The following is a 20,803-nucleotide window of genomic DNA, read 5'->3' as shown; positions in this document are numbered from 1 at the left end:
CTCAAAAGTGAATAAAAATATTAAAAAAATAAATAAAGGGAAGGAGATGATAAGCCTGAGATTCATAGTACACAAAGTCTTTTGAATATAGAAATTATGTGACACCGTGGATCACTTAGTATCCACAAAAATAATTTAAAAAGCTGTGTTTTTAGAAGTTCACTTTAGAAGTTTTGAAAGTTAAAAGGCAAATACTCAAACAGTTTCTTTTGGCAGAGCCTGCTTGGGATTCTCTCTGTGGAGCCTTTCTGACTCACAGGCAAAAAGTAGTTCCTATTTCCTCTCATTGCTCACAACATCGCCTAAATGCTGCTGCTTATAGCACACACATCATACTGAATCCTGTTCTGTTTTTCCTCTTTCTTCTACCTCTCTGAGCTCTTAAAAATACAACGGAAAATGTATCATGTTCACTGAAGTAGCCTAAGGACCTAGCACTTTGCCAGGCATGTACTAATAAGTTGTTCAGCACATAATTATTGAGTGGATTAATGGTAAATGTGTGCCACTTTTAAAGTAGGATATTTTTCTTAACACAGTTCTATTTGAAATATAGCTGTTTTTTACCATAAATTTGTGTGTTGGGACATACTAAAATATTAGCACTTCAGGTACTGGCAGTTTAAATAACTTAACAAGTAAATGATGAGTAGTGGTGACTTAAGTTACAGCCACTTGGGGTAACAAGTTAGGCTTTCTATACACAGACAAACATGAGTTGGGGACATATGTAATTTTTCCAAAATTATTTAACCAGGTTTGCAGGATTAAATATCAGATAAAACAAAACCACTAATGATCCGTAGGTGGAGTGCTTATGTGGGCCTGAATTAAAATACCTAATATTTGACATCAGCACTGAATTGGACAGCCAGAATAAATAAAAAAGGAAACTAGATTTTTATTGTTTTACAAAAAAAAAAAAAGCATACAAAAATTCATCTATGGAAACACCTTTCTAAAGTCTTTAAGGACAAAATCGAATATGTTGAGATACTATACACCTTCAACTCAGTCCGCAGAGAATCTTCTTTGGAGCACAGTTGCAATTTAACATCTATTTTCTGTGATTATTTGGTAAATACCTCCCTCTTAAACTAGCCTGGAGGACCCTAGGCGGGTAGAAACTGGATCCGTCTTGTTCGTTGTATCTCAGCACCTGGCAGGGTGCAGACTGAGGATGTGAGTAGGCGTTCGCATTTTGAAATGACTAAATGCTGAACCACTTGTTTTTAAAACTGTTTTCTGTCTTCATACCATGCTGCTCACATGAGTACTAATATCTGGTTGAGATGCAGACAGGGTGAGCAGTTACCCTGTTCTGTTTCCTCCTCTGTCATCACTGCTTCACATAGTACATATGAGCGTATTTCATTGTTGCTGAGACGGTATGTAGTAGCATAGATCCCCAGACTCCTAGCAGTAGTTTATTCTAGTAGTATATATATAGTTTTTAATATTTACTTACTTTGGAGAGAGAGTGCAAGCAAGCACAAGCCGGGGAGGGGCAGAGAGAGGGGAGCAGAGGATCCAAAACAGGCTCTGTGCACAAGTACACACTATATATATATCCTTGACTTTTTCATAGTGTTGAACATCTTTGCACTTTGTCACATATAGGGCTGTCATATTCTTTATCATACAGTGTATTCCATAATGTAGATGTGGCTTAAATTAACCTATGTCTTATTAATGGATTTTTGGGTAACATATATATCAAAAAGGATACATATGTCTTTATACAAAGAATCCCAAATATTTATTTTAAAAATACTTTTTAAATTTATTTGTTTAGAGAGAGAAAGAGAATCCTGAGCAGGCTCTACACTGTCACGGGCTCAGACTCAGGAACTGTGAGATCATCACCTTAGCCAAAACTAAAAGTCCGTCACTCAACCAGTAACTGAGCCAGCTGGGCATCCCCAAATCTTTATTTTTGAAAATTCACATTCTCACATGCCTTTAGTTGCAGAGGAAAAAATAAAATATGCACTAATCTTGATTATTAACTTTACACCTACGGAATTACTTCTCAAGCCTTCCCCTCCCACATTAACACATATATTCTTAACATTACTGTCATTTCTTTCCAGGTAGTTGAGTGTTGTATTACAAATATTGGCAGAAATGCACCATTTAATGAAAATTGGTCAAAATGATTAGAACTCCTCAGATTCCTGGCAAAGACAATGACAAGATTAGATCACACTTGAAGGAGAAAATCTCTACAGAGACGACACAGTAGGGGCTTTAAAAGAGTACAATTTAGGAGCACCTGGATGGCTCAGGCACGTGAACATCCAACTCCCAATGTCGGCTCAGGTCATGATCTTGTGGTTTATGTCGGCTCTGTGCTGGCAGTGTGCATCCTGCTTGGGATTCTCTCTCTCTCTCTCTCTCTCTCTCTCTCTCTCTCTCTCTCTCTCTCTCTCTCTGTGCCCCTCCTCTGCTCGTGCTCTCTCAAAATAAATAGGCTTTAAAAAAAATAAAGGCTTATGGTTTGAATATTAGAGCAATTTAAATGGTTTAAATATAGAGTAATATAAATAATTACTGATACTTTAAATTATTTTTTTTCAAAAGGACAAATTTTGTGCTTTTTCTTTACAATTGTGATATGAAACTCAAAAGTGAAGTGAAAACCGTCTGGCTTCCTGTGTTAGAGCTCTATGGAAATAAATGGGGCATTGTCATCTTGCTTAATACTGTGTCTTCATTTACCATGTGTATGCATAGGCCCTCCGTAAGTGTTCACTGATTGAATTCTTGCTTTTATTAATTTTACCACCAAATTACACCCAAAAACCATAGCATCTTTTATTCTTTGGTCTTTAGAATAAAAACAAAGGTCTTTAAGGAGATTGGTCAGCAGGCACACTGTACTGACCTGAATCTGGGAACTTTCCAGAATCTTTGGAGGTTAGAAGGATGTAAACTACTGACAGTGTTTTTATTTTCTGGTGTGATCCTAAAACTACAGTTTGCACTCCTCTAATATTATCATTTCTAACTTTAAATGTAGATTGACCATGTGACGCACTGGCTTGTGTCTTCCAGACCCACTTTTATACGTGGAAGTACTTTCTGCGTAACAGCCCTTTCGGGGTTTACTTTACCCGATAATATAGGCTTATGCTCTTCTTTTTCAGCCCTGATGCTCTGATGATGTCAGGGGCAGAGCAGAACCCTCGGGGGAGGCAGGGTCGGCACAGTGTTGCAGCGGGAGGCTAGGTTGGAACACTGCATCAGGGGAGCGTAAAACTGTAAGACACGGTCGGTCGTAGAGACTCCCTTCAGTGGCTGGGCAGGAAGCTCTCGGTTGGCGTTTGTAGGGAGCCCCGGAGAAAGACGCAGTTTATTTACAGACCTCGTGCTTCTCCTCCGTCTCATGACGGTTGGTTTCTAGAAATAGGTAATTTGTTCTTTTCCTACTACCATTTGTTGTTCTATATATGAAGCAGGAAAGAAGCAATGCATAATTTTGCAAATTTATTCTAGAAATAAATTTTGGATTTTGTAAAACAGTGAGTTTTCTGACGTTGTAGTCTTAGGCCTTTACATTCTTAAAACTTATTGTGAGCCACAAAGAGTTTATGTGGACAAGATCTATCGGTAGTTACCCTATTAAACAAAATAGTCACCCTTATAGAAATTTTATGAGAAATTATAGAGATTTTATGCTTTATCTAAAAATAGCAATAGTACATCTTTTTACATCTTAACAGATATTTTTAGGAAAACAACTGTATTCTCAAAATAAAAAAAAATTATGAAAAGAATGGCATTGTTTTACATCTTTACAAACCTCTTAAATGTCTGGTTTAATAGAAGACAGCTAGATTCTCATATTTGCTTCTGCATTCAGTCTGTTGGATATGTTCTTTTGTTTGAAGTGTATCAGAATTGGCAAACTAAATGCTAAGGACCAAGCCAGTCTTGCCATCTTTCTTTGTTGAGTCCACAAGCAGAGTGTGGTGGTCGTGGTTGTGGGTTTTCAGTCAGGGGCGGGGGAAGGGAGAACAGTGTTTCATGACACATGAAAACCATATGAAATTTTATTTGAATTTATATGAAATGTATTGGATTCCTTCCCGAATTATTTATGGCTGCTGTTGCATGGCAGTAGTTGAAAGGCTGCAGCAGGGACCCTAGAGGCAGTCTGCAAAGCCAGAAATATTTGCTGTCCTGCTCGTTGTCGAAGAAGGTTGCCAGTCTCTAAACATGAAAAAAACACCATCTCAACAGTAAAAGGGCTCTTTTCAGAAACTGACAGTTATTCTTTGGTGCTACTCCGAAACCCAATAGACAGTAATTTCTTAAAGATTCATTGAAAGCTGAAATCCTATTGATGAATTGTTTGTACTGTTACATCAAAATCCATAGGTCTGTCTTACACTTTGAATACACTTTGAATGAATCTTTCACCCCGTGCATGATTTTGTAGCATATAGTGCATTGATTATTTATAAAATATCAGTTCATTGAGTTATACAGACCTTTCAAACATTGGGACATTTTATTATAAAATATCAAAAAAGCATATTTGTTAATACAACCTATCTTATCAGAGAAGTATTGAGAAGCCCTTGAGAGTGTGGGCATGGTTACACATTTCCCAAAATTCTTCTTTTTGCTTCAAAGTTCGAACTCTGTCATTTGTAACAAATACTGAAGACAGTTGGTTTTCCTTGAAGTGACAGGCTCACTTAATTCATTTTTGAGAAAACGCCTGTCCGATACCCAAGTCTGAATAGTTACAGTTTGTCAGCTATTCTTTCAAGGAAAATGGTGTTCCATGAAGAAAGTGGCCTGTTGAGCTGACACCTGAATCATCAAGCCCTTTTCCTTGAGAGCCCCGTTCTCTTGGGTATCGAGTGGATTGCTTTATCTGTATGTACGTTTCCCTTTTTCTTGCAGGCAGAGTATTAAGATGTGTTTTCAGGGTTGAGATTTCATAAAGATAACTTTTAGTGTGATAATTGAGCATTCTTCAGTGAAGCTGCCATGCATGTTTATTTTAACTGGAACGTGTGGGGTGAAGACCATAATGACTAATGTATGTTGGTGCCGCTGCCTTGATTCTTGCTTATTGATAAGCCAGCAGTTTTACCCACCGTTGCTTTTGAATCATTGTTGTAGGTGCCAGCACAGGAAAAAGCATTATTATCATTACAAAAACCATTTTGACTTTTCACACTCCATAGAAGAGTCTTGGGGTCCCTCAGGTGTCCATGGACCACACTTTGAGAATTGCTGCCTGAGGAAAATAACTATTAGAATAATAATGAAGTATAATTATTTGGGTGAATAACTTTTCACTTCTCAGCCTCAAGAGGCTAGACCCAGTACAGTTTTGTACCAGTGAACCAAAGAGATTTCGAGAATATACCCTAAATTGTAATTGCCCTGAGCCGGAGTTGGGGGGGGGGGCGGTAGGTGCAGAGAGTGATCCTAAATTTGTAAGTAGAAGACTGATGAGACAGGAGAGCAAAAGTCTGGAAAGCGACACCAGGGCCCCGGTTTACCCTGAGGTGACATTTCAACCTTCACTCATACCATCTTGACTGTAGATAGGTCCTTTTGAAAATTAATAATTTTATAGTTAATACTATTTTAATTCTATTTTTCTCTGTAAGAATACCTGCTTGAGGTATCTCTGATGGACATTTCTTCATTCACCGCCCTCATTTCACTTTCAGCGAACCATCAGATTTATAGCCAATATCTTCCTTTTCTTAACTTCCTTTCCTTTGGTTATCATAGGAAACAAAAGTCCTTAATTTTCATTCACACTGAAAACTACAAGCTATCCCCATGATGGATTTGTTGCTACTGTTTATCATAAATAATGGTTTCATTAGTTCTTCTCTAAGAGCTTTGAATCTTCATAGAATATTATAGGAGGCACTATACCACTCCGACACATGTATTGACAAAGGGACAGGATTAAGAAAAAAGAAATAGCAACTATTCTTGATCTTAGAAAACAAAAATTTATCAAAGTATGATGCTGGACTATAAATTAGAACTTAAAGAAGTTATGTTAGGATAAATAAATGGGAAATTTGAGATAGACATGTAACAAATGGGGCAAAGAGAAATTTTGAGAACTTTTTCAAAATATTAACAAAAAATTTTTGTTTTAGGAAAGTAACAGTAAAGGAGAATGAATTTAAATGGAGAACCTGAAAGCAACTCAAATAAATATTTGAGTGTCTGCTAAGTTTTAGGTCCTGTGTTAGGCACTAAAATATAAAGGATTTGCTTATGAATTGATTGAAAGGTAAAAACCTTTATATTGCTAAAATGTTAGAGGCCATCTGTTTAAGAATGACAAATGTCTGTCTTTCTGATGGAGAAACTCAGGTGCTGTTTTATTCAACTTGACCACGGTCATACAGTGAGATCATGACAGATTTTAGAATCGTATCTTTGTTGCAGGTTTTCAGTAGATTAGGTCTTCCCCATTAATTTGGTAATTAATCTGATTTTCAGACTGAGATTATATTCAAAACCATGTAAAATTTGGGAAAATTGGATTGAGAGTTTAGTTACCATTGAAATTCCTTCTGTTTTTACATTGGAATGTAATTACATTGGAACGTGGTTGTACACTGTAACCATAAATGTTGGCTCACTGACTTTGCTCTTGCCCAAGCCTGGGACCTTTCCTTTCCTTTTGCTGTCGGCATTGCCAATACATGCTGCTTTTTGGTAACGGGGAGATTTGAAGAGAAACTGTGAGTGAATTAGTTATAAATCAGTTCCCAAATTATATTTGAAGGGAATGTGGAAGGATTTTGTTTGATAAAAAAGGTTTGTGTTTGGGAAAAACTGATTTAAATAAAGCTTATTTGCTCCAGGGCATTACAAGTCTTTGATGCTCAGGTGTGCATGGGATGTCCAACAGGGAGTTAGAGTAGAGGGTCACCACGTTTATTTGAACAGGAAGCCCGGTTTTTTAAAGAACCTTAATCATTAATATTCCATGAAATACACTCTGGGAACTGGTGTAAGATCATTAGAAAATGACTCAAAATAAACCATAAGAAACCCTTAAATAATGAGAACAAACTGAGGGTTGCTGAAGGGGAGTTGGGTGGGGGAGGGGTGGGCTAAATGGGGGATGGGCGTTGTGGGGACACTTGTTGAGATGAGCACTGGGTTCTATAAGTAAGTGATGAATCACTAAGTTCTATTCCTGAAATCATTATTACACCATATGTTGACCTAACTTGAATTTAAATAATAAAGACATCTAGCCAGGTAAAATTAAAAATAAATAAATAAGAAAAGAAAATGATTCAGAGCATGTGCCTATTACCTTGGTGTTTTGTCTAACACTTTTTTTCTGTTTATGCCTAACTAGATTTTATTTTCATGGAAAACTATGGTTTTGAGTTAACAATAAGTAGCAGTAAGAAGTATTGCCTGATTATTTGATTGTTAACGTGTTTCTTTGGGGATCATAAGGAAAGGAAATTCAGATTATAAATTACTGTTTTTGAAAATCTGTTAGGTTTCTTTTTGTAAGTAAATATTGCTAAACGAAAATGTATTGTTCATAGAGAATTTCTCTGTTTCTCGATTGCAGACGTTGGGGATCAGCCAGGTGAGGTAGGTTATTCGGGCTCTCCTGCGGAAGCACCTCCGAGCAAGTCCCCATCAATGCCGTCGCTAAACCAGACGTGGCCTGAGTTGAATCAGAGCAGTGAGGTTAGCAGACCTTCCCTTTTCTTTTACTAATAGTAACTTTTCAGGTAAGAAGTGCCAGAGTAATTTCAGCAGATAGCTCTGTCGGTGTGCGGGCATGAGAGAACATATCCAGTAGGACTGTGATAAATGTTTTTATAATTATGTGACGGAGATCTTCAGAGTACTTTTTCATAATAAATATAGCATTCATTTGGTTTCCAGCACTTACTCCCACTAAAGCCGTGAGTTAGATGGGGCAGACACATGAAGTTAACAGAGGGGTGCGTGTCTTGGCCAAGATAGCTCAGAGCCAGCGAGGGTCTGGAGCTAAGAGTTAGAGACGGGTCCTTCGATATTCAGTCAACTAGGCGCCCCCCGCGCCCCCAATCATGCTGTCTTCCTCTTCCTATAAGCAAGGTGGGTGATAATACATTTGGAATCTCAGCATTGCAAGTGAGTGTGAGAAGAAGCCGCTCATTCAGCTTTCCACGTGAAAACATTTTCTGCAACCCAGGCTATTTATAATAATTTAGTTCTATCTAACCAAAGTGGAATGATTTAACTACTAAATACAGTGGTTAAAAGATAAGTTGTGTAAGACCAAGCACAGCATGCAAAACAGGATTGAGACGAATCCACCACCATCCCCCATCACTTGAACTCCACTGTAGAAAGCCACAGAAGTAGGGCCACTGTGCTTAGAAAAAGAGAAGGCCGGGGGCTCCTCCCCGCCCCCCACACACTGTTAAACCCTAGTGCTGTGTAGAGCTCCTGTTGAAAACCACCGCCCAGCCTGCTAGAGCAGTTTTCTTTGTGAACAAGTTCTTTTTCTTCTTTTGGTTTTTAATACCACTCTTATAGTGCTACAGATCTAAAAATGTGTTGTTTTGGGAAAAATTCTAAGCTTTCTATGTTTTCCATGTATTTTAAAGGCTGAAAAACACTGGCTGGAAGGGACACTAGTTAATTTTATACAGTTGGAAGGCAGAGAAGGAACTGGCAAGTTTAAAGTGCTTGCAGCTGCTTTATGACATAATCACAGATACGTGTCCGGGACATTGTAACATACATATATCACCAAATAACTGTTTAAATGGTTTTTAGAGGGAGAAATTAAGGCTTAAAAGAATTTACTGGTAGGAAAAAAAAAAAGAACTTAATAGTAGAGAGGCTTTATAGAAAGTATGGTCAGTTTTTTTGGAATCACTGATTTTCGTTGCATTTATTTTCATTTTTAAAAACACCATCAGATTAAAGGAATATTTATAGTCCATTGATATCAGTTCATAAATAAAGCAACTCATTCTAAAGTAACTCATTTCTAAAGCCCATCTTCATTCTCAGTAAAATTGCATGCAATCATTAAAGACTAGGAATGGAGGCACTTCAAATTCTGATTTTAGTTGTTTCATTTTCCCTTAAATATTCTAGCAAGTTTCATTTTGTAGTATTTGCTGAAAAGTTTATGAGTGTCACAATTTCTTTTACTACATATGGAAAATCAAAATGTTACTAAAACTAACATTGATTTTTGAGACATTTTAATAATATTTATAAAAATATATACTTAGGGCATACAATTTAAATTATATTTTAATATTCTACCACAACGCACTAATACTCTTTCAGCAGATACTTACCCAGCACCTGCACATATGGACAGGGCACTGATTAACACCAATCATGATGCCTAACGATTATTGAGCATAAATTTTGCTGTGCCTGCTCTGTTCTCAAAGCTCTTACATGTATTAACCCTTTACAGCTTCACCACAATCCTGTGCTACAGGTATTATTAGCCTTGTGTTACATGGTGAAACTGAAGCCCAGAGAGGTTAAATAACTTGCCTGAGGTTGTACAGCGTAGATAGGATTCCAGCAGTCCGGTTCCAGAGCCTGTGCTCTTAGCTGTTATACTAGAGTGAAGCTCTGGGTGGCGCTGTTTTCCAGGTAGCCGGTAGCTTACACACAATCTTACAAAGCCAAGTAAAACTTCATGCCACCAGATAAGACAGGTAATGCTTTTTTTTTTTTTTAATTTTTTTCAATGTTTATTTTTGAGAGAGAGAGACCAAATACGAGTTGGGGAGGGGCAGAGAGAGAGGTAGGTACAGAATCTGAAGCAGGCTCCAGGCTCTGAGCTGTCAGCACAGAGCCCCACGTGGGGCTCGAACCCACAAACTGTGAGATCGTGACCTGAGCCAGAGTCAGAGCGCTTAGCCAACTAAGCCCCCCAGGCGCCCTGGTAATGCCTTTGTTTTTTTTGTTTTGTTTTGTTTTTTTTGGCAAAAATCTTCTGCATCTAAACTTTTCTCCATAATTAGGTAATTATGATTTTAAACATTTCCTCTCTACCCCTGCAACAGTAATTACTGAAGAAACTAATGATATTAACATCTCTGAAGTGGTGTCCATGATGAAAGTGAATTATCGTGGGTTTTCTTTATTCAAGAATCATTTTGAATGCATCAGTATTTCTTAGTATATCGTAATTTTTATGATTTTAGGGAGAGCTGTTGAGTGATTATATTACCTATTTTTGTAGATTATTTTCATCAGTACATTTGCTAATCTTTAATTTCTACATATCTTCTCAAATTGAATATCACTATTTTAAATAGTATGTCGAACTTTGAAGCATAAAAATGTATACTTTTCACACTGAATTATAGAAAGGATTTTGGTTACTAGAGTAGGTGTGTCTCTGTGTAAACATTTGTGTGTATATAGTGTATATGTGTGGACGTTTTTCCTTCTTCAGAGGATAACTGATCATTCTTAATCAAATTTTAATGATAATTTTAATGCAATTTTGATATAAAATTCTTAAGCTATTTTATTACTAAGATCTCCCAAACAAATGGAATTTACTAAAATTAACATATTATCACTCCACCTGTTTGAAGAGGTATGATATTTGTGTACCTCTTTTAGAGGAGTAGTATTTCTTATCAAAAGATGTCTTCTATATATAACACAAACTCAGACGCTTGATTTGCTCTCGTTGTGGCCGCATTCTGATTTTTCTGGCATGGGGCGGGGGGCGGTGCCTGACGGGCAGTTCTGTCTTGTGGTCTGGCATGGCCCTGTTCGCAGTGCTCATGGCAGGGGGTGACTTGCTACAGATTGACATAAGCTCAAACATATATTAATTCTGGAAGTCTTTTCATTTGATCTTAATTACATTTTATTAAATATCTCTCCCTATGGATAAAATCTGTGCACGTACATAATAGAACCGTCTTTCAGGGGTCGCACTGGCAAGTCACACTGACTTGCTTTGCTCTGCCCAAAACTCCGGTCGGCAGGATTCATTAGCATCACCAAATCAGTACATTGACATTAGGATTTTGAAAGAGGGATCTGAAGTAATTCTTTTTCTAGTCAAGACAAACCCCGTCACATTTTTACTCTGTTGCTGTATATGTCACTCAGCTCCTGTTCCTGTAATATGTTTTGAGTTTTAATTCTGTGAGACTTCGAATCTCTCCCGTTGAGATTGCAGTAAATTGTTATTATATGTTTGAACGTGAAGCTGCCCGCCTTCCATTTTAAGATGACCCAGCAGAGAGAAGTGTAAAATGTTTATGGAGACATAGAAATTTCGGAAGTTTATCAGGCCTTTGAAACTCAACTTGCAGTGCAACCTCTGAATTACTTTGCTAAATCTTCTCCAGTGATCTTTGACTCCATCTTTCTCACCGTGCTGACTTGTCTCTCCTCTGTCTGTTCAGCAGTGGGAGACATTTAGTGAACGCTCTTCAAGCTCACAAACTCTGACCCAATTTGATTCTAACATTGCACCAGCTGATCCTGTAAGTCAATCACTTAGCTTGCTTGTTTGAAATTAATTTTATTAACCCAAATTTCCATTCATTATGGTTTTTAGCCGATGTGCATGATTGAGTGGAGTGCTTAGAGGGAAATGGTGGCAGGCTTTTCAATTTTTGTGTGCTTAATGGTAGAAAGAAAAAAATTTTTTTTATCATTCTTTGTATTTTCTAGTTATTTTGGTGACAGAAAACTATGTTTTTAAAATCTGGTATATGTGTCTAAGGAAGCATTTTGTGAAAATTGATTTAGCTGACCTTGTTTTCATTTGCTAATTAAGTGTATGTTCTAGTAAACATATACTGTGTATTTCAGTGAGTGACAGTAATACTGTTTCATTTGTATGCTTACACATCATGTAATATGTACTATGTATGTAAATACCAGTGTCCTCTTTTATTTTAACAGTCCAGATGGTATGGCTTTGACTTAATCAGTATGTTGAGTTCTGTTATAGAGATCAAGTTTGGCAAAAGAATACAGAGTCGTTGGTCACAGATTCCCATTGTGCAAGAGAGCCTCCGTCTTGTCGTCCTGTGGCTCGCTGTGTTGCTTTGAAAATGCTACAAAGTTCACATCTCAGATTTAAAAGATAAATTCTGTCCCCATAGAACTAATTTCATATATGCCCAACTCATCCTTCAAATTATTTAAAAATTTCAAAACTGTACCTATTAACCATTCTTCTCACTGTTCACTCCTGCTTTTCCTTTTCCTTTTTCTCTTAAAGAGAAGGACATGCTAATAAGCACTTTTCAAAAAGAAAAGAGGAAGTAAGTAGGAAGGAAGGGAAGAAGAGAGTAAAGGTAGGATTTAAAAAAAAAAGAGTTGAGTGGAAAGATACGGAAAAAGTGACGCAAGTCATTCTTTTTAGATATTTCTGATCAAAGACAGCCATTAATTTTTAATCTAGAAGTAGCCTTATTTAATGTGGATTTGGAAGAAATGGCATTTAGAGATAGTAGTACATGTTTAGTAGTTTAAGTTAATGGATCTTTTGTGTGCTTTATAATTTTAAAGAATTGGTATCTATTTGTGAAGTAGCGCAGATGCTGTTACATTGAAAACAGAGTACGAGTGTTCTGAGTGTCTGTTACATAGTTTATTGATTATGGGCCAGTTACTGAGGTCGTAGACCATCTGTGTCTTTTGCTTCTCTTACTGCCATTCGGGGGGGCATGAATCTTCAAGTTTTGATCTGAAAATTAAGGAGGGATAAACAAGCAAAATATGATTTCTGCTGCTTATTAGCAGCTGTAGTTAAGGCTCTTGGGAAGTGACAGGTGCTATAAGCTGAAAGACAGTTTACCTTTGCTCTAAGTTGTATTTCTCCGTATTATTCCTCTATTTACATCGTCAGTTTTTATGTAAAATACTGATAGATGTACTTTATTGGGAAGGCAAGTTTGATGTAGCAACAAAGACATGCTCTGTTTTATTCTCTAACCCTTGAGAAAGGTGAAAATAATCATGGTATGATGATTTTTTTCTCAGGCCAGGAAAGAACATTATATATAAAAATATAAAACTCAGAGGCAAAATAAATTGATTCATGACTGGCAGGAAATGCTAGGAAATATTTAACTTCATAATATTGATGTTCTTGTAACCTTTTGGAGAAAATACCCAAATTTGTAAATTCTGGCTCTAATGTTTAAAATGATATATTTTTTTGATCTCTAGTGTGTCGGGAGATTCTAGGAAATAATGTTAATTGCTATTTTTAACTTAAATTTAGATCTCTAAACTTGATAAAGCTGGCAGTCTTAACTGTTTATAATATGGTACCTAAAAGTATCCTTTTTCTGTTATGATGTTAAACTGAAATCTAAACTTTGTTCCCCAATTAGTAATCTCACTTTAAACCTTGCATTAAGAGAATGCCCTGCTCCCATTGAGGATCTAAATTCTTACCCTTCGTTCAATACTTACCTGGCAGACTGCCTTCTGAAGAACACAGAGGATGCCCACAATCCCAAATGACCCTTTGCAAGTCTTCTATAAATAGTTATAAGTGAGTAAGTAAGGTCCACACACTTTAGAGGAGAATCACCTAAGAGAAAAATACCATGGAGTTCCAGTATGAATTTACATACCTTACAGTGTTGGAAATATTTAATGGAATATTCTTTAAAGCTAAAATTCATAATTAGCCATTTGCTCAATAAGGTAAAAGTCTGTGAAAAGCCCCACACTTCTCTGTAGCACTTAGAGACAGCTGTGTCACGCAGCACAGTGACCCCCGTGTGTAAACTGAGATGGGTAATTGTTAGGCTCCCAGAATTGTAGTGAAATTGAGTTTCCGACATCTCATTTCCAGAAACTCGATGGCTTTTGTTGAACTACTTTATCATTAGTGGCTTCTGGTAGAATCTGCTTCTGCTACTAAATTCTAGGCTGATGAGAAGTGTGATTCTCTGGTCTTTGCATTGATAGATGCCTGATCGTGAGGGCTACGGAGCTTCTGGGTAACTCGGGGTATAAAAAGGAAGTTTAGTTTGCTTATAGATTATACCCAGCCAACTCACATGGTTTGGTGGAGCCCCCTTCTAGATGCCTGTTATACTCTCTAGAGAAAGTTTTAACAAAAGAGGTTTTGTTTGCCTGCTGAGGTTTGAGTGCAACTGTGACTTTCTAGAAGTGGACAAGGGCATGCCAAGCAGAGAGAATATCACAAGCAGATCTGGTGAGTGGCAAGAGTGTAGTGGGGTTGGGGAATGAAGGGGCCAGGGGTTGAAACCAGGCTGGGAAGAACCCTGTGTGCTAGACCAAGGATCATAGACACGAGGAGCAAGCCAGGAGTGCCGTGACAAGATGAGGTGAGAAAGGCAGTTAGGGAAGATCACTCGGGCCAGAAACAGTGTGATGGATTGATGGGGTCGAGAGAGCATGATGATGAGAGAGAGCAAGATGATGAGGGACACAGAAATGGGAAGTAGGCAGGCTACTTCAGACAGGATAGTGGGATTTAAGGCAAGTAGAAAATACAGATAAATGAGCATAATATATTTTTTGTAATGTACATAAAATCATGTCCAAATATATGACGCAAATGTGCCGTAAGTGAGTAGGAATGAGTTTCCTAAAGGTGATGAGGTGATGTGAATAGGAAAAAGAAACTGGGCAGAGCCTGCTCGTCAGTCTTTATACTTTTTTCTCTCTTTTTATATTTGGGGATGCTAATTTGGAGCAGAGAAAGTGTTACGATGGCATCTTATGGCTCAGGACTCAGAAGCCTGTAGGCATTGACAGGTCTTCATTTGGATGTGGAAATGCCTAACGTCACAGCTCTCTGTCCCCCTGCAAATCTCCACCACAAGCGAAGCTTCTGGCATGTACGGCAGCTGGAGGTTAGGCTGTGACCTGTGTACAGCCCTGTGAGGAGCCGCCTAGTCCTGCTCGTGGGCCCCCGGGCCACAGCAGCCGCAGGTTCCCGGTAGCCCGTGGTTGCATGACTCCAGTTTGTGACCAGAACCGATTTGCTGGCACAGACACTTAACATAAGTTATTTGGAGAATGACTAGCGCATTCATGATTTTCCTTTCCTGGGGTCATTATCATGAATTCCATGGATTGTATTGGAAATATATGAAAAGGTTACTTAATAGTTCCAAGTGTTATAAGTTTTATTATCTGATTTTATTAACACACAATATATATTAAATGAATATTATGAGTTAAAACATCTAGTAAGGGGGGTTTTTTGGCTTGTCTTTTCCCCTAGTTTTGGACTTAGAATAAGAACTTACCTCATGAACTCATTTTTTTCTCCTTTGACCTTGTCTTATTAATTTAAATTCTGATTTTCGTGGCATTTATTTCTGCCACAAAATTGCAAGTTAAGAAAGTAGTATTTATTCCAAAAGCCGTGTTTTTTTATAACCATAAATACAACAAAGAACATCTTTAAAATTATAAAAACAGAACATCTTAAAGTGTATTGTTAAAAGATAGCCACATATAATATTCCTATTTAGAACTGTAATTTTAGAGTTATAGAGGAAATGTTAGAACTTTGTCCATGATCTTGCTGGTTTGGGGGCAGAAAATTGCTGAGAATGGGTCTATCAGTATAATTGCACCAAAAAGTTCACTTGAGATAAATTGGTTGAATGTAGAGAATATGAGAGCAAGCCCCGGAGACCTGTCAAACAAGAGGCCATGTGATGGATCTGAACTTTCTCTAGCAGACGCTTGGCGTTACCTGGTGCTCTCAAGCAAAAATAGTGTCTGGCTTAAATTGAAAAGTCATTATCTTTCACTCTAAATTATAAACGTAACTCATAGCTAGATATCTGAAATTTCAGGATCTCAATTCAGTCTTTAGCAGCAGCACATACAAAATATGAACTGACTCTTCACAGAAGGAGCTGAGCCCCCCCCCGCCCCTTAGTACTGGTCTGCTGCTATTAAGCCACATGCTTGATCTCGTTCTGGTCCTGCCCCAGTGGGTCTCCGCTCCCAGGGCCAGGTCTGCCTTCTACCCAGGTGCACCTTTCTCTTTTTCTTCTCTTTCCGAGAGGCTTGTCTTCATCCTCTCTTCTTACTTTGCTCTTTTCATTCTTTTCAAAAGTATTTTGCCAGTTTCCTTACTCCTTTAACTACACTTGATACTCATGAAGGAAGTTCAGATGTAGTACAGCCATGAAAAGGTTTAAGAAAAATGTGAAAATGTTTAGAGTCGGAGTCTTACTTATTCCTCTTAAAAAATGCATGCCTTTGTGGAACTTTTAAACAGTTCTGTAGAACTAATCTGTAGAAAGTATGTATCGTGCCTACTGTTAAAATATAGCAAGCTTTATTACCTTTGTTTTATATAGGAAGAAGTAAATGTCAATTTTTTTTTCAGCAGTACAGTGAAAACAGTTCAGCTATTAGTGTTTGGGTTCTCTTGAAATAGTTGACTTGAACCTCAATGGTTCAGATTTATATGATTTCATGAGATCTTCTCACACTTTGCCTTTGATTATTATCTTCAGTGGTTGTTTTATGGATCTTTTTTTCACTCAAATCTTTAACCATTCAAGTTAAAATGTACTTTTTGTAAAAGAAATCAGCTTGTTGGGCATGCATAGTGAACCTGATTTTTTACATATAATTCTGAAACTTTTAATTAAGAAATTAATTATGCTTGCCTTAGCATGAATAAGCAAGTCTATCCACCACTTTTTAAAGTGTTGTTAATTTTCATTATTTCATGGCGCCAGCTTGGCATTTTTAATACAGAGTCTGTATTTCCCCCCATGTGTCTCCAGGATACCGCTATTGTTCATCCAGTTCCCATCCGTATGACTCCGAGCAAGATCCACATGCAGGAGATGGAGCTGAAGAGAACTGGCAGTGGTGAGGAGGCTCTCGCCGGGTGGGCTGCAGATCAGCGGCAGACGGGAGTGCGCGGTTACTCCCTGGGCGTTCGGACTCCTTTCCTGGTCGTTCACTTTTCTACCATAGTACTTTCTACAAGTATACATCTCTATGTGGGCGTGTGTGTAGTTTTCATTTTATGTTAGTTGAATTTATATTATAAAGTTTTAAAATAAGGACACTTGGAAAATGTGACTTTTTTTTTTTAATGTTTTATTTATTTTTGAGAGAAAGAGAGAAATAGACCGTGAGTAAGGGAGGGGCAGAGAGAAAGGGAAACACAGAATCTGAAGCTGGCTCTAGGCTCAGTGCTATCAGCATAGAGCCTGACGTGGGGCTTGAACCCACGAACAGTGAGATCATGACCTGAGCCGAAGTTGGACACTTAACGACTGAGCCACTCAGGTGCTCCAAAATGTGACTTTTCTAATACCCTGTGGGTTTTTATGATCACTGTTGTGAATTTACATTTTAAGTATGTTCAGATTTTTAACTGAAGAGGTATATGTTAAAATAAATTTTAGCTTTAAAATTATATGTTTTGCTTGAACTCTTGAAGTTTCTCCTTATTTTCTGATTAAATGTTTTAGTTAGGGCTTCTCAGAGGTGTATTTATTTTCTATATAAGTCAACATCATAAATTACCTTTTTTTTTTTTTAAGAGAGAAAGAGCGGGTACATGGGAGGGGTAGGGAGAGGGAGGGAGAGAGGGAGGGAGAGAGAGAGAGAGAGAGAGAGAGAGAAAGAGAGAAAGAGAATCTTAAGCAGGCTCCATGCTTAACAAGGATGCTGACACACAGCTTGATCCCATGACCCTGGGATCATGACCTGAGCCAAAATTAAACGTTTAACAGACTGAGCCACCGCCCAGGCGCCCCATAAACTACTTATTTTACAACCTTCTATGTGGTGTTTTATTTAAGTAATTACCCTGAAGGGATAAAATTAATGAAGTATGAACATACAAGGTGACATTTCTGTTATGGCAGAAAACAAAATTCTGTGTAAACAAGCTTATATTTTTATTAAAAATACTATTTTGTCTTATATCTCTTGAGGTTTACCTGCTGCTTCTTTGAAATACCTAAATGAAGTCTTGAACCCTGAGGTTTCTGAATTTATTAATTCAGTTTTTGTATTTTCACCTGTTAATTCTCTACTAGATCATACTAATCCCACTAGCCCATTACTTGTGAAAACATCTGACCTGTCGGAGGAAAATAAGATAAATTCATCGGTGAAATTTGCTTCTGGAAATACTGTAGGTAAGTGAAAAAAAGCATTATAGCTTCTGTTTCAAGTTGAGTGAGTCTGGATTTAGAGTGAATAATTCAGATGTATAGCTACGTGATAGAACTTTACGGAATCAAGCAGAGATCAGTCGGCCCTTTGAGACGTCCTGCCTGCCCTCGGTAGGAGTCAGTGGTTGCTCATCGCCCCGGACCTGCTGCGAGGCAGGCCCTCGGGCTGCCAGCCCTCTCAGCCGCCTTGAGTCCAGGACTCTGCCCACCAGCCCCTTTCTCTCTCTCACAGTAAATTGTGTATATTCTTCTATGCAGCCTATGTTCCTGGAAGACTGTGTGCCAGGCTCTGTCCTGGACCCTGGGGACTCAGCAGTTAAAACAGAAAAAAAAAAATCTTTGCCCTCATAGAGCTTACATTCAGTAAGGGATGTAAAACAAAAACTTAAAAAAAAAAAAAAAGGAACTCATATCTTAGGAAATAATTAACACACTGGATAAGAAAGCTGGGAAAGGAAGAGGGTGTGACATTTTAAATAAGGTGGTCAAAGAAGATCCTATCGAAAGATGACATTTGGGTTAAAACTTGAAGGAGATGAGCGATTTGGCTTTGGATAGCTGGAGGAAGGATGTTTAAGGCACATGAAGCCCTGATTTAGAGTAGGCATCAGGGAGCAATGTGAGAATGGCTTTCACTGAATGCGATGAAAAGCCGTTAGGAGGTTTTGAACAAAGAAGTGATGTGGTCTGACTTTTTTTTACCAGGATCACTGTGCTGCTGTCTTGGTAACAGGCCTGAAGAAAGCAAGAGTCAAAACAGGGCAATATTAGAATAACATTTAGACTATAGTAGAATGATACAAGCCAGAGAAGAGGACAGCTTGGCCTGGAATGGCAGCAGTGGTCAGTTTCTGACTCGATTTGGCGGGAAAAGTACAGGGGATTTGCTTACCTGTGATATAGGACGGCGGTGGGAGGTCAAGGGCCATTCAGGGAACTTGGGCCTGATACACTGGGAACTGAGGAAGGCTGTGAGAAGAGCAGGTTTGTTGGGGAAGGAGGGAAGGTGAGTTTGGGACGTCTCGAGTTTGAGCATCCAAATGAAAACCGAGTAATTTCAGTATATTTCCTATACAGTTAAACAATTCACTATTTGATAAGAAAAAGGAAAGGGGTACATTTTGAAAAGGAACTAAACCAAATAACCAGGCCCTTCGATTTTTAATCCTTGTGAGTGAGTAGCAGTGTTCGTGTTTCTTCCGATTGTCCCTGGAATTTCTGGTTTAAAATCCGATGCTATACCACAACCACTAGGCTCCCTCTGGGTTCTCTGCTCCTCATAAGACTTTGGGACATTGGCAGCAATATTTTCTCAGGCGAAAAATGGTGAACCTCTGGCTAATTTCATTAAGTTTTATTGTTTATGCATATTTTTTATTCTTATTTATATTAACTTCTCTAGAGTATAACTTGTTCTGTGTGTATAGTATTTTGTTGTGTAACTATGCCATGATTTATTTGATTTATATTTAATTTTTTACATTTAATGACACTAGGATGAACTGTTAAACTATTACCCAATCTTCGAATATCTCTGATTTGAAGTAATAATTATCATATTTATTTAGAGTAGAGTAAAAAGTGGATAAAAGCTATTATTAAATAGGCTATATCCCATTTATCAGCAGATGGGTACAGTAGTTCAGACTCTTTTACTTCGGACCCAGAGCAGATTGGAAACAGTGTAACTCATCAAAGGTCAGTATTTCTGTCAATGAAAAGCCTATGAAAATCTCTTGTCACATTGTAATATTGAGAATTATTTTAGAACCAAGTATAAATTACTTTTCTCTAGTCTTCAGTTCTCTGAATGCTGTTAGGTTACCTACTGGTTTATGTAGAAGGGAAACAATTTTGATTCTTTCCAACTCTAATAGGAAAGCAAAAGGAACCCCGTGGTAGTCTGTGGAAGGTTTGAGAAGAGCTGTAGCATTAGCAGTTTAATATGGTCCTTGTGCAGGTAAACAGTTCTACTTAAGTACTAAGTGTACAGATTTCCTCTTAGAGCCTGGTGGCAAGTTTTGAGATGCCATCTAGAAGCACGCCCTCCCTGAAGACATGTGCGACATAGAACTTGTCAGACACAGATAGAAACGGTGTGGGGTAGGGTGCGGGTGGCCAGGGATTTGTCTGCAAGGGCTTAACTTAACCATCCACTAAAATCCGTGTACAGGACAGGGGATCTTGCCCCTCTCCTGTTACACCCGCTCAGTAAGGAAGAGGTATGGACAGACAAGTAATAGAGAATCTCAGTAGAGCTTCCAGAGGCGAGGCCTGCTTCTTCCCAGAATTCTTTTGTATTTCTTAGAGTTCTCAGTCATCTTGGGTTTTATTCTATCCTTTTTATCTCTGTAAGTGAAGATCCACATGCCAGAGTCTCTGAGACACTTGTCAGAATACAGAACACTTTGGTGGCAAAAAAGTGAATCTCTAGGGTGGGTCGAAAGTGAGGACAGTCCCCTAAGCGATGAGCTGGCCTGTGGGGACGCAGGAATGGGCCCGCAGATAGTTGGGCAAGATTCCACTTCAGTTCACCAGACTTCACGCTTTAAAGAAGTTGAAAGCTAACCATATCTGAAAGTGAAGTTTCTCTTTTTTGAAAATGATTTTAC

The 20,803-nt window shown here is 38.1% G+C and overlaps 1 protein-coding gene across 6 annotated transcripts in view; it reads left to right on the top strand.

Annotated features, from left to right (window-relative positions):
* The window catches only part of REPS1 (RALBP1 associated Eps domain containing 1), an 83,694-nt gene that overhangs the window by 52,330 nt on the left and 10,561 nt on the right, over positions 1–20,803 (top strand). For 3 of the 6 annotated variants that reach the window (XM_029943677.1, XM_029943680.1, XM_029943675.1), the window contains exons 9-13: positions 7,595–7,716; positions 11,430–11,510; positions 16,782–16,869; positions 18,054–18,155; positions 19,817–19,889. In XM_029943677.1, coding sequence (XP_029799537.1) covers positions 7,595–7,716; positions 11,430–11,510; positions 16,782–16,869; positions 18,054–18,155; positions 19,817–19,889 — 466 coding nt within the window. The remainder of the gene's footprint in view (positions 1–7,594; positions 7,717–11,429; positions 11,511–16,781; positions 16,870–18,053; positions 18,156–19,816; positions 19,890–20,803) is intronic. The other 3 variants (XM_029943676.1, XM_029943679.1, XM_029943678.1) reach the window with 3 other exon arrangements.

Source organism: Suricata suricatta, chromosome 7 (assembly GCF_006229205.1).
Source record: "Suricata suricatta isolate VVHF042 chromosome 7, meerkat_22Aug2017_6uvM2_HiC, whole genome shotgun sequence".
Taxonomy (NCBI): Eukaryota; Metazoa; Chordata; class Mammalia; order Carnivora; family Herpestidae; genus Suricata; species Suricata suricatta.
The sequence above is the reverse complement of the archived record's forward strand: the minus strand, read 5'-3'. Positions and strand labels throughout refer to the sequence as shown.